We start from the raw sequence: 18705 nt of genomic DNA on the forward strand, positions 1-18705 counted from the left end.
AAATAACAATTTATGGGATTGGTCAATAAAAACAGCCCAATCATCAAGGGCGGATAACTTGAAAACATGTCTCCCCCATAGATTAACCCAGGGTATAGTGGAGTAGAACGGAATGAGTACACTAGGTAACCGAGGATGAGTCTTGATCTGCACAATCCAAATTATCTCTCCTTAATTAAACTACAAATTTGAAGACAAATTTTGATGAAACAATAAAGCCCAGTCACACTGTTAAACAATACATGTGGTTTGTTCCATATACTGGCAGACGTAAAACTCCTTATATAGTGCAACACATGAATATATAGAGCAAAAAGATATTTTGATGCCAAAATATTTTCGATTTAAACAAAATAAACAAACTGGTACACTTAGTGTGGCCATAGTAAACATTCTTTAAATTGAAGACATAATTCTATCCTTATTTGTCTGTAGATTTGACACCTGAATAGACACACCTGTTATTGTTTTCATCTCAAACATAATCTAGCATCTTTATTCTGTCTGCACTCTTTACAGCGGGGGAGTAGGAAACTCTCAATCTGTTTCACAGAGAATTCCGAGTCTTCTCTAATTTCTCTGTAAAAGACGACTGCCTTTAACATGTGCCGTCACAGCACGTGGCATCAATCATTGGCTGAATGGTGCATGCATTGTTTATATAAGACGTTACTGTTTCGGGCAGAATGCTGCCTTTTAGTCATTTTAATACTCATTTACACTAAATAGGAAATGATTTTTACCTACAAATACGTCAAATGTCTTTATTTATTTTTCTAATACATAAAAAAAATGTTTTAGAATTTAATTTGTCGGTGGAAAAAAGTTAATATTTAAGACTCATTAAGTCGCATTGATGTCATCCTGATCAGTGATTGTAGCGGCCTAGCAAATATTCCCTGCTGATCAGTGTGGGAAACTCTGTCTTCAGTCTGAAGTGTATTATACTGAGATGCAAAGGAAATGCACCACTGATTTGATAGGTTTTGTTGGCAAGATTGATATGTGATTTACAGATACAACAACAACCCATAGAGACCGTAACAACAGTACTTTACAGCTCAGGTACTTATTGTCTAATGAAAAGTGTGTTTTCAAGTGTTCAGATGCAAAGCTACACATATCGTTGAGTCTTCCACAGAACTGTAGGAGTTGTATTGACAATAACTTTGTAAAAAGACATTTTTTGAACTAGACAAATATAAGAGTTATGAGAAATGAAGTATTAGGTTATTGCCTCAGGTCAAGATTATAGAGAGTAGAATGATGTAGAACAGTACTACTACTAGAATATAATACTTTACAACAGGTTTTTTTACTTCTTGCTTGGATAATAAACAAATAAAATCTACCCCCAGGCCATTCAACAAAAAAATAATATACTACAGGCCGTGTATTTATATCTTTCAGTTAGTGCAATCTCAATACTAAATACTTTTTTTTCTGATATATATATATATATATATATATATATATATATATATATATATAAAACAGGATTTAACAAGGTACTGTATATTACCTGTGTTGCACTTTTCAACTTTCTAGAAGTTCAATGTGATGAAACTTTCTAGAGGTTTAATGGTCAAAATCTAAATGGTCAAAGTAGACCTGTCTAACATATCCTACAACAATATTTCAACGCTAAAATCCCTTCAAACGAAAAGTGAAAGGAAGGGTTTAAACATAAAATGGATCATTAGTTCTCAGATTGTTTATCTTCAATTAGTATAGACTGTGTGAAGTTCTCTTTATAAATAAATGCTATAATGATGAAAGGATGTGATAGTTTGAAGATATTCTAATTGTACATGTGATCCCATGTCACTTCCGAACTGTAAATATATCTCCTAACTAAAATACATACAATGTCAAGTTTACAAACAATCCACAATGACAATATAACAATATTTATTAGTTAAAAGTTCAAACTAAACTTAATATGCAGGCTTGTTTAAAAGCAACTAATTCCTTTACAATAATATAGTAAAAAACACAGAACAAAAAATTCTAGAAAAAATTGATCTCAGACAGCTTTATTTCTATGTTTGCATGTGCAATGTAATGGGGACGATTTTACTGCATACTCTTCTTTGTGTTCCAGGGGGTTGGAAAGCCGAATGGTTAGCGTGTGCACATTATATCATAAGGTCTGTCACTGACTCAACTGGAGTTGTTTCGATTCCCTGGTTGTACGTGACAAGGAGTAGGGGTGCCTGTCCAACCTTGTGGGTTTTCTTCGGGTCCTTCGGTTTCCTCCCACTGCTAAAGACCCATACGCACAAGCAAATTATTGAAATAAAATGGAACCATATGTTAGTACCAAAATGACCTAGTTTGTGTCAAGTTGACGTCTCTCTCTCTCCCGTCTCTCTCTCCCCTCCCCATTCCAACTGATAAAGAGATCTTTGTATGCAGGACATTGGTTTTTTGTACAATCTAAATGACTAGACAAAATTTCAATGTGAGCCCTACGGACACTAACCCTGACATGCTAGAACTGGGCTTGAAATATTCTTCTCGGCAGACAGTGCATAGCATAATGTCTCTACATAATAGGTTGTATAAGCTAGTATTAGTACTATGTTTATAGTAAATAACATGACATCTTACCTAGCAGTTTTACAATCATAACAGACATCACCATTATACATTTATAAATGTCACTTGTATTTGGGGTAGCTCATCAGTGTAAATACTGACTGTACACGTATTATTAATCATACAGGCCTACATGTACTATATAACTGTCACATAAAGTAGTCGAATAATGTTTTATATCTTGGTCTATTTCTTCTCATACATATTATTTTCATATTAAGAAATGTACATTTAGCCTATTTATCTTGACAGTAGCGTAGCCATTTAACTAAACATTGTAAGGAATAAATTTTATACAAGCTTTTAATTAAAGATACATTATGGGAGATTCGATAACGAGTTGGCAGTTCTCATTATAATAATTAAAAACTAGATAAAGTAAAGGCAATTTGCTGAAAATTTCATTCAAATTGATCCACTATGAACCGAGAACGAAGCGAATGAAATTTCTGCCTAGCCTCCGTCATCATTACAGAAGTCAGTACGATAAACAGCATAGTCTCAATTATCCATTTAATCGTTTAATCGAGAAGGAAAGTTATGCAGTAAATCGGCTCACAATCCACTTAAGATCGCATGCTAGCGATGTCATCTAGAGTTGATTATGGTCTGGATAAGTTAATTAATTTCTAATTAATAATTTAGATAACATTTAAGGCCTAAAGAAAGACCTGCAATAGACAGATTTAGCTCTTGCATAATGTATGTTTAACTTTCAAGTTATCTCAATGTGTTATTTTAATAGTTTCCACCCCCCACGCTATAAAAATTGATCTGTTCTTCTGTCCGTCTGTCTGTCTATCCGTCTATCGGTAATACTTTTTCAAACACACCAAGTCTAACTGAGGTAGAACATTCAAACTTAGTGTAGATGTTCAGGATAAACAAACATTAACAATGAATAATTCATTTGAACATTTTCTATCAGGTTAAGCAAAGATAAGCAAGCTTGATGGTTTATCAAAAGACAAATGTACCAGTTATTAATATGTGTCATCTATTTATTTTGGGATTGAGGTGGAGACATGGTCTAACTTATAGCTTGTTATTTCTGTAACACTCACAGTGATCAAATGGGATGTCAGATATTGATAAAAACAAAAGCTGTTGACACCCTAAACTATTACCCAGAAGAGTCTTATTGAATTGGTTGTGATGCTTGATAAGATATTTGAGTGATAAATAACAAGAACTCACAGCTATTTTCTACTACCGGCTGGAGAAAGAAAAGGCCTTTGAGAAGGAAGGATAAAGAGATGAGAGTTATCTACCCAGATTATCTGTTATCCGAAATCAAACGGATTAGTCAACAATGGCAAAAAGAAGGGTATTAAATAAGAATTAGAGCTGTGTTTAAGTTGTGCATTCCGTGCATAACTAAAGACGGATAAGATCAATATCAATACAATATTTGTTTCTGCTCATTAGCTAGGGGCTTTAACCTTCTCATTTCACGTTAAAACTAGAAGGAAAGATGTTCAATTCAAACATAAGCTGTCTGTCAGCTAGTCTGTTCGTAAAACCACAGACTGATATGACAGTCGGGATTTAAATTTTTAACATGTCTTAAGTTTGCGACACGGAAAGTTTGACCCCTGGCACAAGTAATGTCAGTTTCTAAAAGTTTGACTTATATAAATGTCTAACCAAGTTAACATAAAAAAGTATATTTCTGCAGAGAAAGAATGTTTGAACATTGATCTGTGTACAATTACTCGTAACACAAATAACATTTGTTTCTCAACATCAGCTCTTCTTGACATCAATGATTTATTTTGAATTTTGAATTGCACTTTACATATTGTAAGTTATTCTAATCTAAAATGGATATGACATCCCTTCAGACTAGAAGGTTGCATGTTTGATCCTTACTACATAGCCCTATTTACCTCTATACTACATAGCCTTATTTATCTCTATAAAGTATGAACTACAAGGTCTGTATCTGGCTGTGATGAAATTCAAACAGTTGTAATTTGTACCCATATAAACTATCAGTACTAGGGCCATTCTCAGAGTTATGCGCAGAGCTCTTCACAGAATAGTTAAAGCACGAAGATAAGTACTGAAATAACGGAGCCAAGCTAAATTTCCATTAACCCTACCAAAACTTAAAACTAAACTGTACACAATCCCAGTACCATCTTACTTTGTGGTCTCAGTTCTGGTCAAGACTGAGAATGGTTCGAGTCATTTATACAACTGAAAATTTTGTGGAACAGTTCCAGTTTCAGACAGTTATTTTATTTTTTTTGTAGTGTAAATGTGACTTATCACATGGTGTCCTGAAATTGAATATGACATTTTATCCACATATTCCAATGAGTACCAGTAGAATAGTGCATGATAAAATAAATAAAGCATAAATATTCTGTAGCTAGATTGACTATCAGGAATATCCAAAATAATGTTGTCAACTGACCCACAAGGAGACTAACAAAAAAAAATATTTGTCTGGTCAAAATATCAGATAGCCAATAAAAAGGTGGATTTAACAAAAAGATGTGAAGATTGACGCCAATCTATAAGATCAATAAGGTTAAGTTTGTTCAGGATGACATGTTGAATAGTACCAAGGTTTATATAGGTAGTGCGAAAATCTAACAGTAAAGTTACACTATCCTATGTCTGTTTAAAGGAACAAAATGACACTATTCTAATGTACATATAAGAATTAGGTTGGCCATTGATAATGCACCCACACATTATAGTCCTTTTAATTAAATTATAATACGGTACTGGTATATATGTAATACTAGTCAAGAGTAGAAACTGGGGCCAAGTTACAGATCCAAGAATAGAATGTGTTCAGTGGTGACAGCTAGGCGGAGACATCAATATTGGTTGACAAAACAAGGATGGAATACGGAAGTCATATTCAAGAACTGTCAATAAAAATGTAAATAAAACATCTCGAAGTTTTAAAATTTTCATTCCCAGATATAATACAGAGTCACCACAAAAAGGTTTTATAATAACACAATATTTGAAACAGATCATTACCAATCAAAATTTAAACAATACAAATCCTACCATGTCATATTCTTGGCAACCATTTGAAAAATATTTCACTAAACCTGTATCCAAAGTTATGCTTTCTATCCTAGTATGCTTTCAACATTGAAGATGACAATATAGTCAAATTATGTTACAATCCAGTCTTAAATCCATTAAAGTTTATGAGGTGAAATAAATGGTGTCTACTAATACTAAATTTAAAATTTCTCTGCTTTCATTGTATTGAAGTTATTTAGCCTGGGGGACGAGCGTAGAGTTATTATACATATGTTCAGATTGATCGAGTCTGATGTAAAACATATTTCTAACTTTATTTCATCAAATCAACTCAATCTTAAAAGATAAAAAATAAAAATCAGAAACTCAATAAATCATATATGATGTTATCTTTAACAGTCTGTCACAAAGCAAGAATTCACCTCTATTGCAAAATTAATCCCTGGGGTTACACTATTTAAAGTGAGAAAAATAACATAATTTGTCAAGGTAGTAATAATAAAATCTGATTAGCCCAATTTAAACAGTATCAATAGCAGAAAAGTTGTTCATAGTTGTAAATATAGTGAAATCTTCAACATAAATGTTAAGGCTATAAATACATCAGAAAAAAACTGACACCCCATCTTTTTTTTTATCTGAGGGATAGTTTATCGAAGTGACGTCAGTAACAGAGAGATATTTTAGGTTACCACAGTAAAATAAAACAACTGTCGATTTCGAATTTCTTTTGTTGGGGTACAACTTTTAGGGATTGAAACAAGGTATAAGAGTGTTGTCAGTTAACTACAAATTGACCCTGAAAGATATGCCGGTAAATCCTAATCCTATGTCCGACAACCGACCAGACAAAACTATCAGAATTCTAATCAATATTTAATGAGCCATGAAAACTAGACCACATCAACTTACACAAGACCTACAGTTTACAGGATCAACAAAATGTCACCCTGACTCAATTAGATATAAGATAATGGTAAATAAAGTTTCATGAACACCTAGGTGACAGCAGCCCATTCTTGTTGTCTGCTCGTAGTGAGATATTTAACAATAGACAGGGTGTATAGATCCTGACTATAACTCGTATTAACTTCAGTATATAAATCTACTATACTAGACTACTGATCATATTCTTATTGTTCAATCACACAATAAAATCCTTTAAATACTGGTACATATCACCCTTCGTAACAATAAAACAAATATGACAAAGATTGGTGAAATATTTTAAATCGTAAAGTAAATGTATTTCTTGTTATCCTGCATGAAAGGAAGAATCTCAATGGATAAAAATGGAATGTGTTTAATAAATTTTCCCATACAGCTGTGATGTTCATCTCATATATTTCTTGGATATAAAAAATTATTCACAAAATTTGTCACTTTTTGTGAAGACCTCAGTCACTGAAGAATGTAAGGCAACTTTTTAAGATTAGACTTGACATCTTTATTTTAAAGGCATAATTAGGTCACCTGTTTGACTCACTATTTTTATCTGAAAGTGTGATATTTTTAATAACCAAGAAAAAATAAAATTACACACTCAAATAGCCTATCATGAGCAGAAAACAAAATAAACAAGTTAATTATTAGAAAGGATTAACAATCGATCAACTATAGTAATAAATATTATTTGGTATGGTGGTAACATTTAAGTTTGTAGATTGCCAAAAAAGCTTCTCTTGTGATTTTTGAGTATCACGAAAGATATGTTTTTAGTAACAAATCTATTTGTGGTGGAACAAGCCAACAGTGAGGCTGATGTCCCCCACCGAAATTCCAAAATAAATAGATTACACATTTTAATTTATCGCACATTTATTTTTTTCAAAAGTATCAAGCAATCAAACTGATTATCAACTATACACTCTAAGTTTCATCACTCTCTATCAGATAGAATCAAATTTATCTTGTCCTAGCCTAAAGCATTGACCAATGAAATTGCTTAGCTCTGCTTAGCTTTACCTCGAAATGTTAATCACTCATCTACATCAAGTTGAAACATTCTACCTCAATTAAAAGCAGTGTTGTTATGTTCCAAAGTCTCGGCCAATAAAATTGCTTATTGCTCTGCTTACCCTGAGCAGACAATGTTCATTATCGAACTTAGTCAAGGTATTGATGTGATAAAACTATACACCAAGTGTCCTCACTCTCACTAAATTAGAACTAAAGTTATCGTGTCCCAAAGCATCAACCAATCAAATTGCTTATCTCTGCTTACCCTAAGCAGAAAATTCTTATCTTCGAACTCCATCAAGGCATTCACCTAATAAACACCTATGCCAACTGTATACATTTTAGCTCAATTAGAATGAGAGTTATTGTGTTCCAAAGTCTCGACCAATCAAATTGCTTATCGCTCTGTTTACCCTCGGCAGAAAATGCTCATTATCGAACTTAATCAAGGTATTGATGTAATAAAACTATTCACCAAATTTCATCACTTTCACTTAATTAGAACTAAATTTCATCACTTTCAATTAATTAGAACTAAATTTCATCACTTTCAATTAATTAGAACTAAATTTCATCACTTTCAATTAATTAGAACAAAGTTAACGTGTCCCAAAGCATCAACCAATCAAATTGCTTATCTCTGCTTACCCTACGCAGAAAGCGCTCATCTTCGAACACCATCATGGCATTGACCTAATAAACAAGACACCTACACCAAGTTTGAACATTCTACCTAAATTAGAAGGAGAGTTATTGTGTTCCAAAGTCTCGGCCAATCAAATTGCTTATCGCTCTGCTTACCCTGAGCAGAAAATGCTCATTATCAAACTTAGTCAAGGTATTGATGTAATGAAACTATACACCAAGTTTCATCACTCTCACTTAATTAGAACTAAGTTATCGGATCCCAAAGCATCAACCAATCAAATTGCTTATCTCTGATTATTATCGTAGCAATGATACTTGACAATTGAGACTGTTTAGATTTAATCTTATCATAACTTCACTCAGATTAAAGTAATTTGACAGACATTTTCAATATATTCAGTTTGTATTACCTTTTTTTAAACTATTATAGCAAGAATGGCCAACTCTTTATCTAAATCTTACATAATGCATTTTAAGACAGTTATGTATGTACCTGTATTATCGATAATTCTATTTCTAAGGTCTTTATAAGTACCTATTCACTATGTAGGTCAGTCAAAATATTCACCAGTCAAAATATGTCTCAACATTATGTATCAACTACTTGTTTAATGATAAGCTACAATTACACTACTTGTGTACCAACCTTGTATCATAACATAGGACAGCAAATAATCTGTTCATGGTCATAATTATTATCAATCAATGTCAGTTTAACAATGTGAAATTATAGTCAGATATATCTAGAATTAATAATTATAATATACAAGTAGATAACTAACTGGAATGAAATAAACATAAACATGTACTAACTACTATACATGCATGGAGACATTATTTTATCGTTTCTCATCATTATGTCATTGGAACTGGATTTTAAAGAGTTCCCCTATTCAACATGCCTTGATGAAAAGCAATTCACTCTTATGTTTAAATGTCCGTTTTAGAGAAATTATGTCAACAAGGTCTTCTCGTCCTTTAAAAATGTTTTATTTTTACAATCATTTTAGCACATCCATGGACTTATTTAACAATATGTTGCATCGTTCTACTTATTTCATCCTGTTGATTACCAACATTATAGTTACTTTATACTTTCAGTACAATAAAACAGAAATTAAACGCTTACCCGACATTCCCATTTGCAGATGGTAATGTCTCAATTCCACTATCCGAATGTTTTCCACCAGTACAATCTTGACATGCACATGCACAACCCCAAGATCGTGGTCCAAAACCATCAAAATATTCTGGGGGGTCTAAACTTGCTGAAGAATTTGAGCGTTTAGATTTTAACCATTGTTTATCAATATTTCCTGGTGCTGGAACAATATCACTTAATAAATCTTCATGATCTGTATCCTGTGAGAATGAGAGGTCTATACTACTGTCAAAAACACTGGACTTGGAAGCTGAATCTAAATGTTTCCAATGATACGGATGAACAATATGTCTGTTTATAATACGTTTGCTTTCTGATCTGAACACAGACGTGGAGTTTTCATTTTCTACATGAACCTTTTCTGGTTCAAATAAATTAACACTACTGGAATTCTTCTCTAGTTTTTTATCGAAATCCTCCATTGATTCACTGACAAGGGTTGGGTTTTCAGTTTCCTGATATTCTTCACATTGTAAGTTTGATCCATCTTCGCAAATGAGAGCATTTGGAGTATTTGGTGGGGTATCCTCGAAATCCAAGGAACAACCAGATATATTATACATATCTTTATTAATTGATACAATTCCTGATGAATAATCACTAACCATGGGAAAATCGTCTGATTCAGACAATTTCAACTGGTCGGTCATTTGCAGGCAGACATCATTTTGACAATTAGAGTTAAACAAAAAATTTTGATTTGTAATTGGAGTTTGTTCACCATTTTGTGTCGTTAATGAATTGTCAATATTATTACACTGATCTACAAACAGTTTGGGTTTAACTTCATCCATCACTAATTCTTCACGTTCATCCACAACCCAAAGTTTACCACTGCCTATCATGTTTGTCTCTACATCAACATGGTTGTTCATCACAACTGAAGACACACTGATTGCGGACGACAGATCTTCAGAACTTAAATGCTCAACATTATCATGATTTAAAGAAACACTGTTGTTAATAACATGAACTTTGACATCTAATGGTAAATGCTGGTGTTCAACATTTTGAATATCTGAATCAAACTCACTTTTAATTTGTGAACTTTCAGATGTTTTCTGTTCATTGCAGATTTCCGTCTGCTCTGCATCAATGGACTCCATAATGTGATAAAATTTTAAATGAATCAAGAATACAAAGTGCTCATTATTTCTATTTTATCCATTTTTGTTCAATAAAACAATACGCTTGATTAAACATCTTTTCATACAAAAGAGAAAAATCTCTCACTTTTTACACGTCTGCAGGCTATACCCCAAGTCTATCAATTAAATCAAAACAAAGCTCTGTAGAAGAATGCTACATATTTACCCTACCATATCACCTCTTGGGTCAATGGATGAAAGCAGGTACATATTTACTCTTCTTATATTAACCACAAATAATAGTAAATTTAACCTCATGTACAACGGCAATATTAAACAATCAGGCGTACGTTACTGTCCACAGGTATGTTGTATAATGGCACACTCGTTTACTTCAATACTCTCCACTGCTCTCCCAACATTATAAACATTTATTCACGTCTAATAAATAGAATATCTCTTAAGGGTGCAGTTATTGTCACAGGTTTCTGTACAAATTATCTATAACTCTATTTTCTCAGGTAACAAACAGAACAAATTTACTCTCAAGGTATGTCAATTTAACGGGCTGAAGATACTTTACTCGCCGACTTCAGCCAAACACTGTACTTCTCCCTCAGAAAAAAAACCAATGTAACTGCTGGTTGTTTAAATGAATGAAATGTATTTTTACATTGCCAGATTCATTCTTACAGAAAGTTTGTATTCAATAAATTTAACTTAAGTTGTGCCCCACACAAATGCACGTAAGGTAACAAACTTCAGATTTTTCTATAAACAAACCAAATACTTAAAATTGACAATTTACAAACTCCTCTGTCACTCCACTACATTTTTTCTTAAGACCTTATCAACTAACAATAAATCAAAGAAGTCAATCCCATCCTCAAAGTCCAGTGTATACAAGAAATCCTGTGTACTTTATCTCTGTGTCCGGTCAAAATAAAGCACCAAGTCCGACCTCTCCTCTACAATTTGGCCGTCTGTTGTGACTTCCGTTTGTGTTAATAATCTATACACAGGCCCAACACTACAAGAATTTAAGTTGAAAGCTTGGCATGCTTCAAACACCCAGTTGGTCACATGGCCCAATTACTGTATTTTGAGGAAACAATCGCTGGGGCATATCCCTTGTGTAGTGTCACACTTGAGCTGTCACAGAAATATCTTAGCTCAGGGACAGTTTTAGAGGAAGAGTCCAACTAAAAGAGGGCTATCCAGGTAAACACATCAACTTATCTATGCAGAACATTAGATAAGAACACACCCATATCTTTATTAACCTGAGAGGGGTAAAGTAAATCTGTGGGAATAAATAGCTTGTGAATGATGAGTACTTATATCTTTATTATATAGTCAATTCATACCTCTTACTATAGTATAATTGATAATAAACTGTATATCTACAATAAGTAACTCTATATCCGAGCAGATATTTATACTGTGTACACTATACAAGGAAAACCATAATATAATTGACACCTAGACAATCACACTAACTAAAACTAACTCGATTACAGAAAACATTTTCTTTAAAAACGCATTAAAGCTTTTTAACAGAAAAATAAATGACCCTAGACAGCAAAAAATTTAACAACTGGTCTACATTGTTGATAAGGATCAGTTAAAATTTTGAAATGCATTACCGATAGTTACATGTGTAGTACATATAGCTCATACAATCAGTTATAGAATATAGATTGACAGATCTTTCTCAAATTTTGCCAACAAAATAATTTGCAAAACACCCGATATAACATCTGATTCTCATGGAATTAATCAGATGTGATATTTCAATTAGTGGTAGATCAAATCTTGTACAGATAAATTTTCGAGGTAAATGGAAATCAATTTATTTACAGTTTCAAGTAACTGCACATGGTATTATAATTAAAGGGCATATTTTTCAAAACATTATTGTAAATTTCTTATCAATTATGTTGGGTGAAATTCAACATCCGATTGCACCTGCTTATTCCATTCTAAACCCATACAAGTTTTTTAAAATATTATTTTGACATTTGTGAATCAGAAATATTTAATTACTTCTGCATTGTCATGTGGAATATGTTTGTCTTTATTTATTACAAATGGCATCCGAAACCATAGGGTACACCACGATGTGTGCTAATTACAAAATGTTCATGGTGTCTCAAAGTCAAATACTTATTAGGATCCCATATTTTTTTAATAGTAAGATAACAGCATCAATATAGATTGAAACTGGCCAATTTTCAAAAATATAATTCTTGTTGGTAATTTTGAATATGAGAGGATAAGTTCCTATATACCAAAAATTAGATTTATTTCAGTATTGGATTAATATAAAATATTTTCATGTAGAAAAACTCACAAAATTAAATAATGTATCAACACTTTCCCTTTCATTCCAAATCGAAGTCATGTACTTTTAGATGTATTATCTATCTCACCAAGAAAATCAATGCAAATATTAAATCATAAAAAAAGCCCTGGCCTGACCTAATACTCGAAAATACAAGACCTGATCTACTCCTTGAAAACCACTCATAAATTGAAGACTGAAATGTCTAAATATCAGCAATGCCTTAGCAGATGTGTCTCAAATTTTGAATGCAACCTAATTTTAACATCCCTGGTGTAACTGTATAGTCAAATCCTGTCAAATAGGAAATAATCTTTTTAAGAACCCAAAGTGCTAATGCCTTTTTAATTAACTTGATTGAACTCTGTATGCTAATGTCAATTTGACACAAATTAAAACAATTGCTTTGAGTAATTAAGCATCAAGTCAATAGGATTGACAAACATGTATAAAATTTAACACTTCAACATTAAGTAGAGGATAAATTCTCTCTTGACATGGCCGTATTATTTACAGAATAAATGTCTCTTTCCTTGTATCAAGTAAATACTGTCAACTAGCCAAACTGGGCTATAAATATATAAAATACAATTATATTCATTCTAAGCTTATCTTTTGATTTCAGTAAAAAATGTGTTTGTGTTTGTTAAAAGCCATGATCCTATTTATTCTAGAAAAAAAAGAGGAATTTCATATTACATAATATTATATGCAGTATCTTAATGATTATTTCATATTTTCTTTAGATACATCTCTACATGTAAGCTTCTAAAACAGTCAAATTTATTCCATGAAATGTCTAATTAGCAACACTACTATAACGGTTTAATGTGTATCCAAAGTTTCAAAAATATATCTAGATATATGTTTCAGAAACCAAATAGACAAATAGAGCCCATTTCAATTTTTCATCTTAACTTCATTCAGTACGGAATTAAAAAAACCTACTTAAAGGTAGGGCTAGCTTGTTTTAGAAAATAACATAAACCAATCAAATATGTAGAACGCTAAATATGTACTCGGATTGATTAATTAACATTTAATTTAGGGAAAAAAATCAAAATACCAAAGCTAATCACTCAGCTTCAATTCAATCAGATTTAAACTAGGCCCATCAGATTTCTCCGTTACCAAGAAAAGATGGCTTATTAATAATAGTGAGAAGCAGAGATCAATGAAATTTCAATTTATCATATCTTTGGAAATACTGAATGAAATTGAACCATTTTGGACTGATATTCCTATTAGAGATTCCACTTTCAGAATATTGTAGTTTGCAAGTGATTCCTATAGCGCTAAAGGACACATCACACCTTTAAGTTAGAACTGATTATCCTGAATAATTTTTGTACCAAAAATAATTTTGATTGTGTATCGTCTTAAATTCTATAGATAACTTTTATTCTGCAAGTTAGGGCTTAAACTTTTTAAGACATTGAAATTTCAGGAGTTCTAAATCAAAGGATTTTTCTTCTTTGTTTTTGTATTGTTAAAAGAAGAGACAAGGAAAGTTGGTGTTGATTTTTCATGCCTTTTATTTAAATAGTTGTATTAAGTGTCAATATGTTTTTGTGACAATTTTGTCTTCCACCCATTTAGATCCAAATAATGTCAAGAGTAGGATATCAATAAAGAAGATGAGATTTGAAATTAAATTCTCTTTAACACTACTTCAATGTTTCTTCCAAAACTTTGTTTATTTTTCACAGTAACACAAAATATCTCTTCAACAAAAATGTTGATATTTATTTATTTTTTGTTTTGTTATTTTTTTTATTTTCAAGGAAAACCACATAGCTTACATGCAGAGGAATGAAAGAATAAAATCGAAAGCTAAAACTATTGTTTGCTTATCACGTAAAAGCTCATACACTTGTGTTCATTTTAATGCTGCTGTTGAGGTACAAAAGTTACTCTGTCTACAATTACCTCAACCTGAGAACAGACATAAAGCTGGATGACGAACATCTTAAATCTCGTAATCGATGGTTTTAGTCAAAAGTATCCTTCGAGAAATTTGAGATGTATTTATTTCACTTCAATTTAATAAAAATGAAAATATTTCTTTAGTATTTTTGTGCATGAAAGATGTAAAACGGATAAGAACCTCATTACAAAATAGAATACTAATATTTCAATAAGGCGGCCATTCAGAGCAGAGATCTATTCTAAAAAAGTAAATAGTTTTTTGTGAGCAGAATATCATATAGACAGACTATCCTGCATTTGATATACTACTATCTATCTATACACTTACCTTGCTTTTACATTGTTATAAATTATTTTGGCGCATTGTTACCTCCATCTATTCTGACCTCCTAATGGAAGTTGAAAAAGTGTCACGCAAGAAGCAGGGTGGTATACAATTTTTGTCAAATGGCCTTTTTTCCATTAACTAAATTAATTTCCAACATTTCTGTGTTTTACAATTAGCACTGTGCTTTTTATTTGAATGAAGGGCTTCATTATAACATTGTTGGTAGCCATGATGACAACTGTCTTATAAAGGGGTCTCAGTGTACATAATAACATTGTGGAGGTCAATGAAATAAAAATAGACATATTTAATTACTATCCAATTCCTTTTACCTGATCCAAATTCAATTTAAGAAAGAGAATGAAAATCACTACAATCTTTTAGCATTGATAGTGGTCAAAAGTTATTCTGTTAGAATTGTAGTGCTATTCAAGAAAATTTAGCGCTCTCTGAATTTGATACATTTGCATTTTTGTGTTGGAGAATTCCAGATACAATTGCATTTTTCTCTCTCATCCACTGACTCAAGGATCAAGGCACTGACTATTGGGAGTTGATAATATTTAGTAGTGACCTGTTGGTGTCTAAATAATGATTTAACATACCGGTTGGAATCTTTCTGTGTTTTATATGCCATAGACAATTCATCATCTTCATTAACCAGATTATCTTGTCCACTATATGATTCTTTAGCTATAGTATGTGTTGAGATAGTACGATCAGCTAACAGGGCACGTAATTGTAGACATTCTTCTCTACGTCTATCTAACTCATCACACATAGCATCAAACTTTTCTATAATATACAATATACAACAATTATTATCATTTCTATACACAAATATAAACCCTCTAAAATATTGTTATGAATCGTAAAACATTAAATATTTGTATGTTGTTTTTTTTTTCTTATCTAAATAACTATAATACATCAGAGTACATGAAATCATAGTACATGCAAAAGTTTGAGCAGATAAAGACTTTTTCTTTAAAATGTAAAAGAATAAAAATATAAAAACTAAAAGTTATCAAATACAATGGCTATAACAAGTGCAAGATACTAGCATTAACACCATTTCTTAAAAATATTGCAAGAAACATTTGTTAGTGCTTGATAAAATTTGTGATATTAATACCTTAGTATAAAGTTAGTGATATTATACCTTCTATATTAATATTAATACTATTATGGAGTGAGTCCATCATTAGAATCTCCTTAAATCATGCAGTCATATTTCATGGGAATAATCTAGTAAATTCTAACACATGCATCATTATCAACAAAATAGGATTTGGATTTTGAACATTCTAACATGAAAAATTATAAATCTTTTGAAGACCTGCATGCACTAAATTTATGTTTTTCTTGCAATGTTTTTGTACTATTAGTTAAGATCACCTCTTACCCTTGGATGCTCCTTTTTTCTTGAATTTGTCTAAAGATGAAGCAAAGAAAATACGATCAAAGACCATGCCATAAAGCAGCCAATCAGATATAAGCGATGAATAAAATACCCAATACCACATGCAATAGTAGAAAGAAGACAAGGACAAATTAAAATAAAACAGAAAAACTATTCTAATAACTACCCTGGCAGTAAGCTTTCTTTTCAGAATATGGATGAAAATGTAATGTGTGCATACACATTTCACACTTATGACTTAATGCTATTAGATCTGTATGGTATGTCTATTTTAAGTTTCATAGTGTACCATACCTTTCCTAAGAGAACTCTCTATTTCTATTCAGATTTACCTGCACACATTTTTTTTTTGTTTATTTCAAATTATTTTTTTGAGAAGTAATTTAAGATTATCAAGATAAATTTTACAGTAGCCAAACGTCTTTGATTTAGGTGAAATGAAATGAAATGGGGTTTAACGTCCTACTGTTCTGCTCCTAACCCGGCTAATGAAGACGGGGAGATTTAGGTTAAAATAAAGTATTGAATTGAGTTGATCTGATGTGTTATTTTGATTACAGGTAGTAACAGTTAAAGTGATTAAATGTTTGTTTAGAAAGATTATGAGAAAATTTACTAGTGTTACTCAATTTTTTTGCTTTCTGTAGAACACAAAACCGGATATATTTTAACACTGGCTTTATCGAAAGACATAAAATATTTAAGGAAGACAGATTGTCATTCTACAAAACAAATCAACCAAATAATTCAAAGAAATCCATCATTTTATTTTTGAACTAAATCCAAAAAATCTAGACAATTTAATCAGAGAGGGACTGTCACAAGATCTAATCTAAGAGTATAATATTACTGTCAACTTTGATGGCCTTCTTGTATTTGGACAAAGTAAGACTTTTAAATGTCATAAAAATCTTTTGAAAACTTTGTTAAATTTTAATCCGGTCTATTCACTAAGTATCATGAAATGTGCTATATATATTGAACATGACATAACAATGAAACATTCAACTCTATCTGTCATTCTATGTTGTATTTCATAAGGTAATTCACTGTGAAAATATCTTAAGACCGCAAAATATGTGAAATGTGTATATTTGAGTTCTATAAAAAAATAAATGGTCAAATCTTATTTTTATCCTATCTTATGTTTAATACAATGAAATGTCAACTATAATAAATGATTTTAATCAAATACTGTGTAATGAAAATAACCCAAATCTTGATGGTCAATATAGACAAATAATACCAATACTTTGGCAGGTGAGTTTGATAGAAAAGTAGTATGAACATGTAACAAAGAAGTATTACATATATAGACAAAAATATTACATAACATCTATTCAGGCTGAATATGTATTACAAACTACAGAATACATGATTTCTGGACTTTCTATATTTACTCCATTAGGTATTGTCGGTATTTTTGTTGGTTTTATTTAAATTAAAAAAAAAAAAGATTTTTGAAATAAAACCTTTTTTTGTTTTAGTATGTGATTAAAGAATATCCAGCAATCATTTTGTAAGACATTAATCCTCTAGCACCTCAACTAAAACATTAATATATTAGTACCCAAAACTAAACTAAATAAATTCAATTTGACATCTACATTTAAAGACTCACCCATGAACTTTTTACCAGAAGGAGAAGTTTCACCACTTCTGTCATCCAGATCACTACTATCAGCTAGAGCACCCATTAAACGTTTGACTTCTCTCTTTAATTTATCATTCTCATTTTCTAATTCTTGCATCTGTTCAAATTTGTTAAAAATAAAACAATGTAGAAATAAATCATCAATAAAATTTAAGTGTTAATAGAACTCAACAAATATTTTACTCCAAATGGTTCAACAGTAAATATGTTTTTGAATAATCACATTAAATGTAAAAATTTAATGAATATGCATCAATGTAGTATGTGTTTCTGTAAAGCTGTGTGACCCGTAAATCCATAATATTTCATATGTATATTACTATTCCAGTTAAATTACCTGAGTGGTTAGGAAGGTCACTTATTAAGGGCAATTGAATTCTATTGGTAGCAGGGGTTTTAAAAATGTGCTGCTTGTTTTACATGAAATTTGTAGACAAAAAAAACTACTGGTCGAGTGGATAACACATATTTTGTTGGTAGGTCTACAAAACATGACGTTCCAAATCATCCTGGTACCAGTAATTTTAAATGGAACAATCTTATGATGATAATTT

The 18705-nt window shown here is 31.4% G+C and overlaps 1 protein-coding gene across 2 annotated transcripts in view; it reads right to left on the reverse strand.

The window, feature by feature from the left end:
* LOC126816348 (unconventional myosin-Va) overlaps nt 1-18705 on the reverse strand; it is a 65333-nt gene that overhangs the window by 17558 nt on the left and 29070 nt on the right. Inside the window, exons 28-30 of one of the 2 annotated variants that reach the window (XM_050542783.1) lie at nt 18119-18248; nt 16480-16509; nt 15680-15869 (exon numbers count right to left, since the gene is read on the reverse strand). In XM_050542783.1, the coding sequence (XP_050398740.1) occupies nt 15680-15869; nt 16480-16509; nt 18119-18248 (350 nt within the window). The remainder of the gene's footprint in view (nt 1-15679; nt 15870-16479; nt 16510-18118; nt 18249-18705) is intronic. The other variant, XM_050542784.1, reaches the window with a different exon arrangement.

This window comes from Patella vulgata, chromosome 3 (genome assembly GCF_932274485.2).
Source record: "Patella vulgata chromosome 3, xgPatVulg1.2, whole genome shotgun sequence".
Classification (NCBI taxonomy): Eukaryota; Metazoa; Mollusca; class Gastropoda; family Patellidae; genus Patella; species Patella vulgata.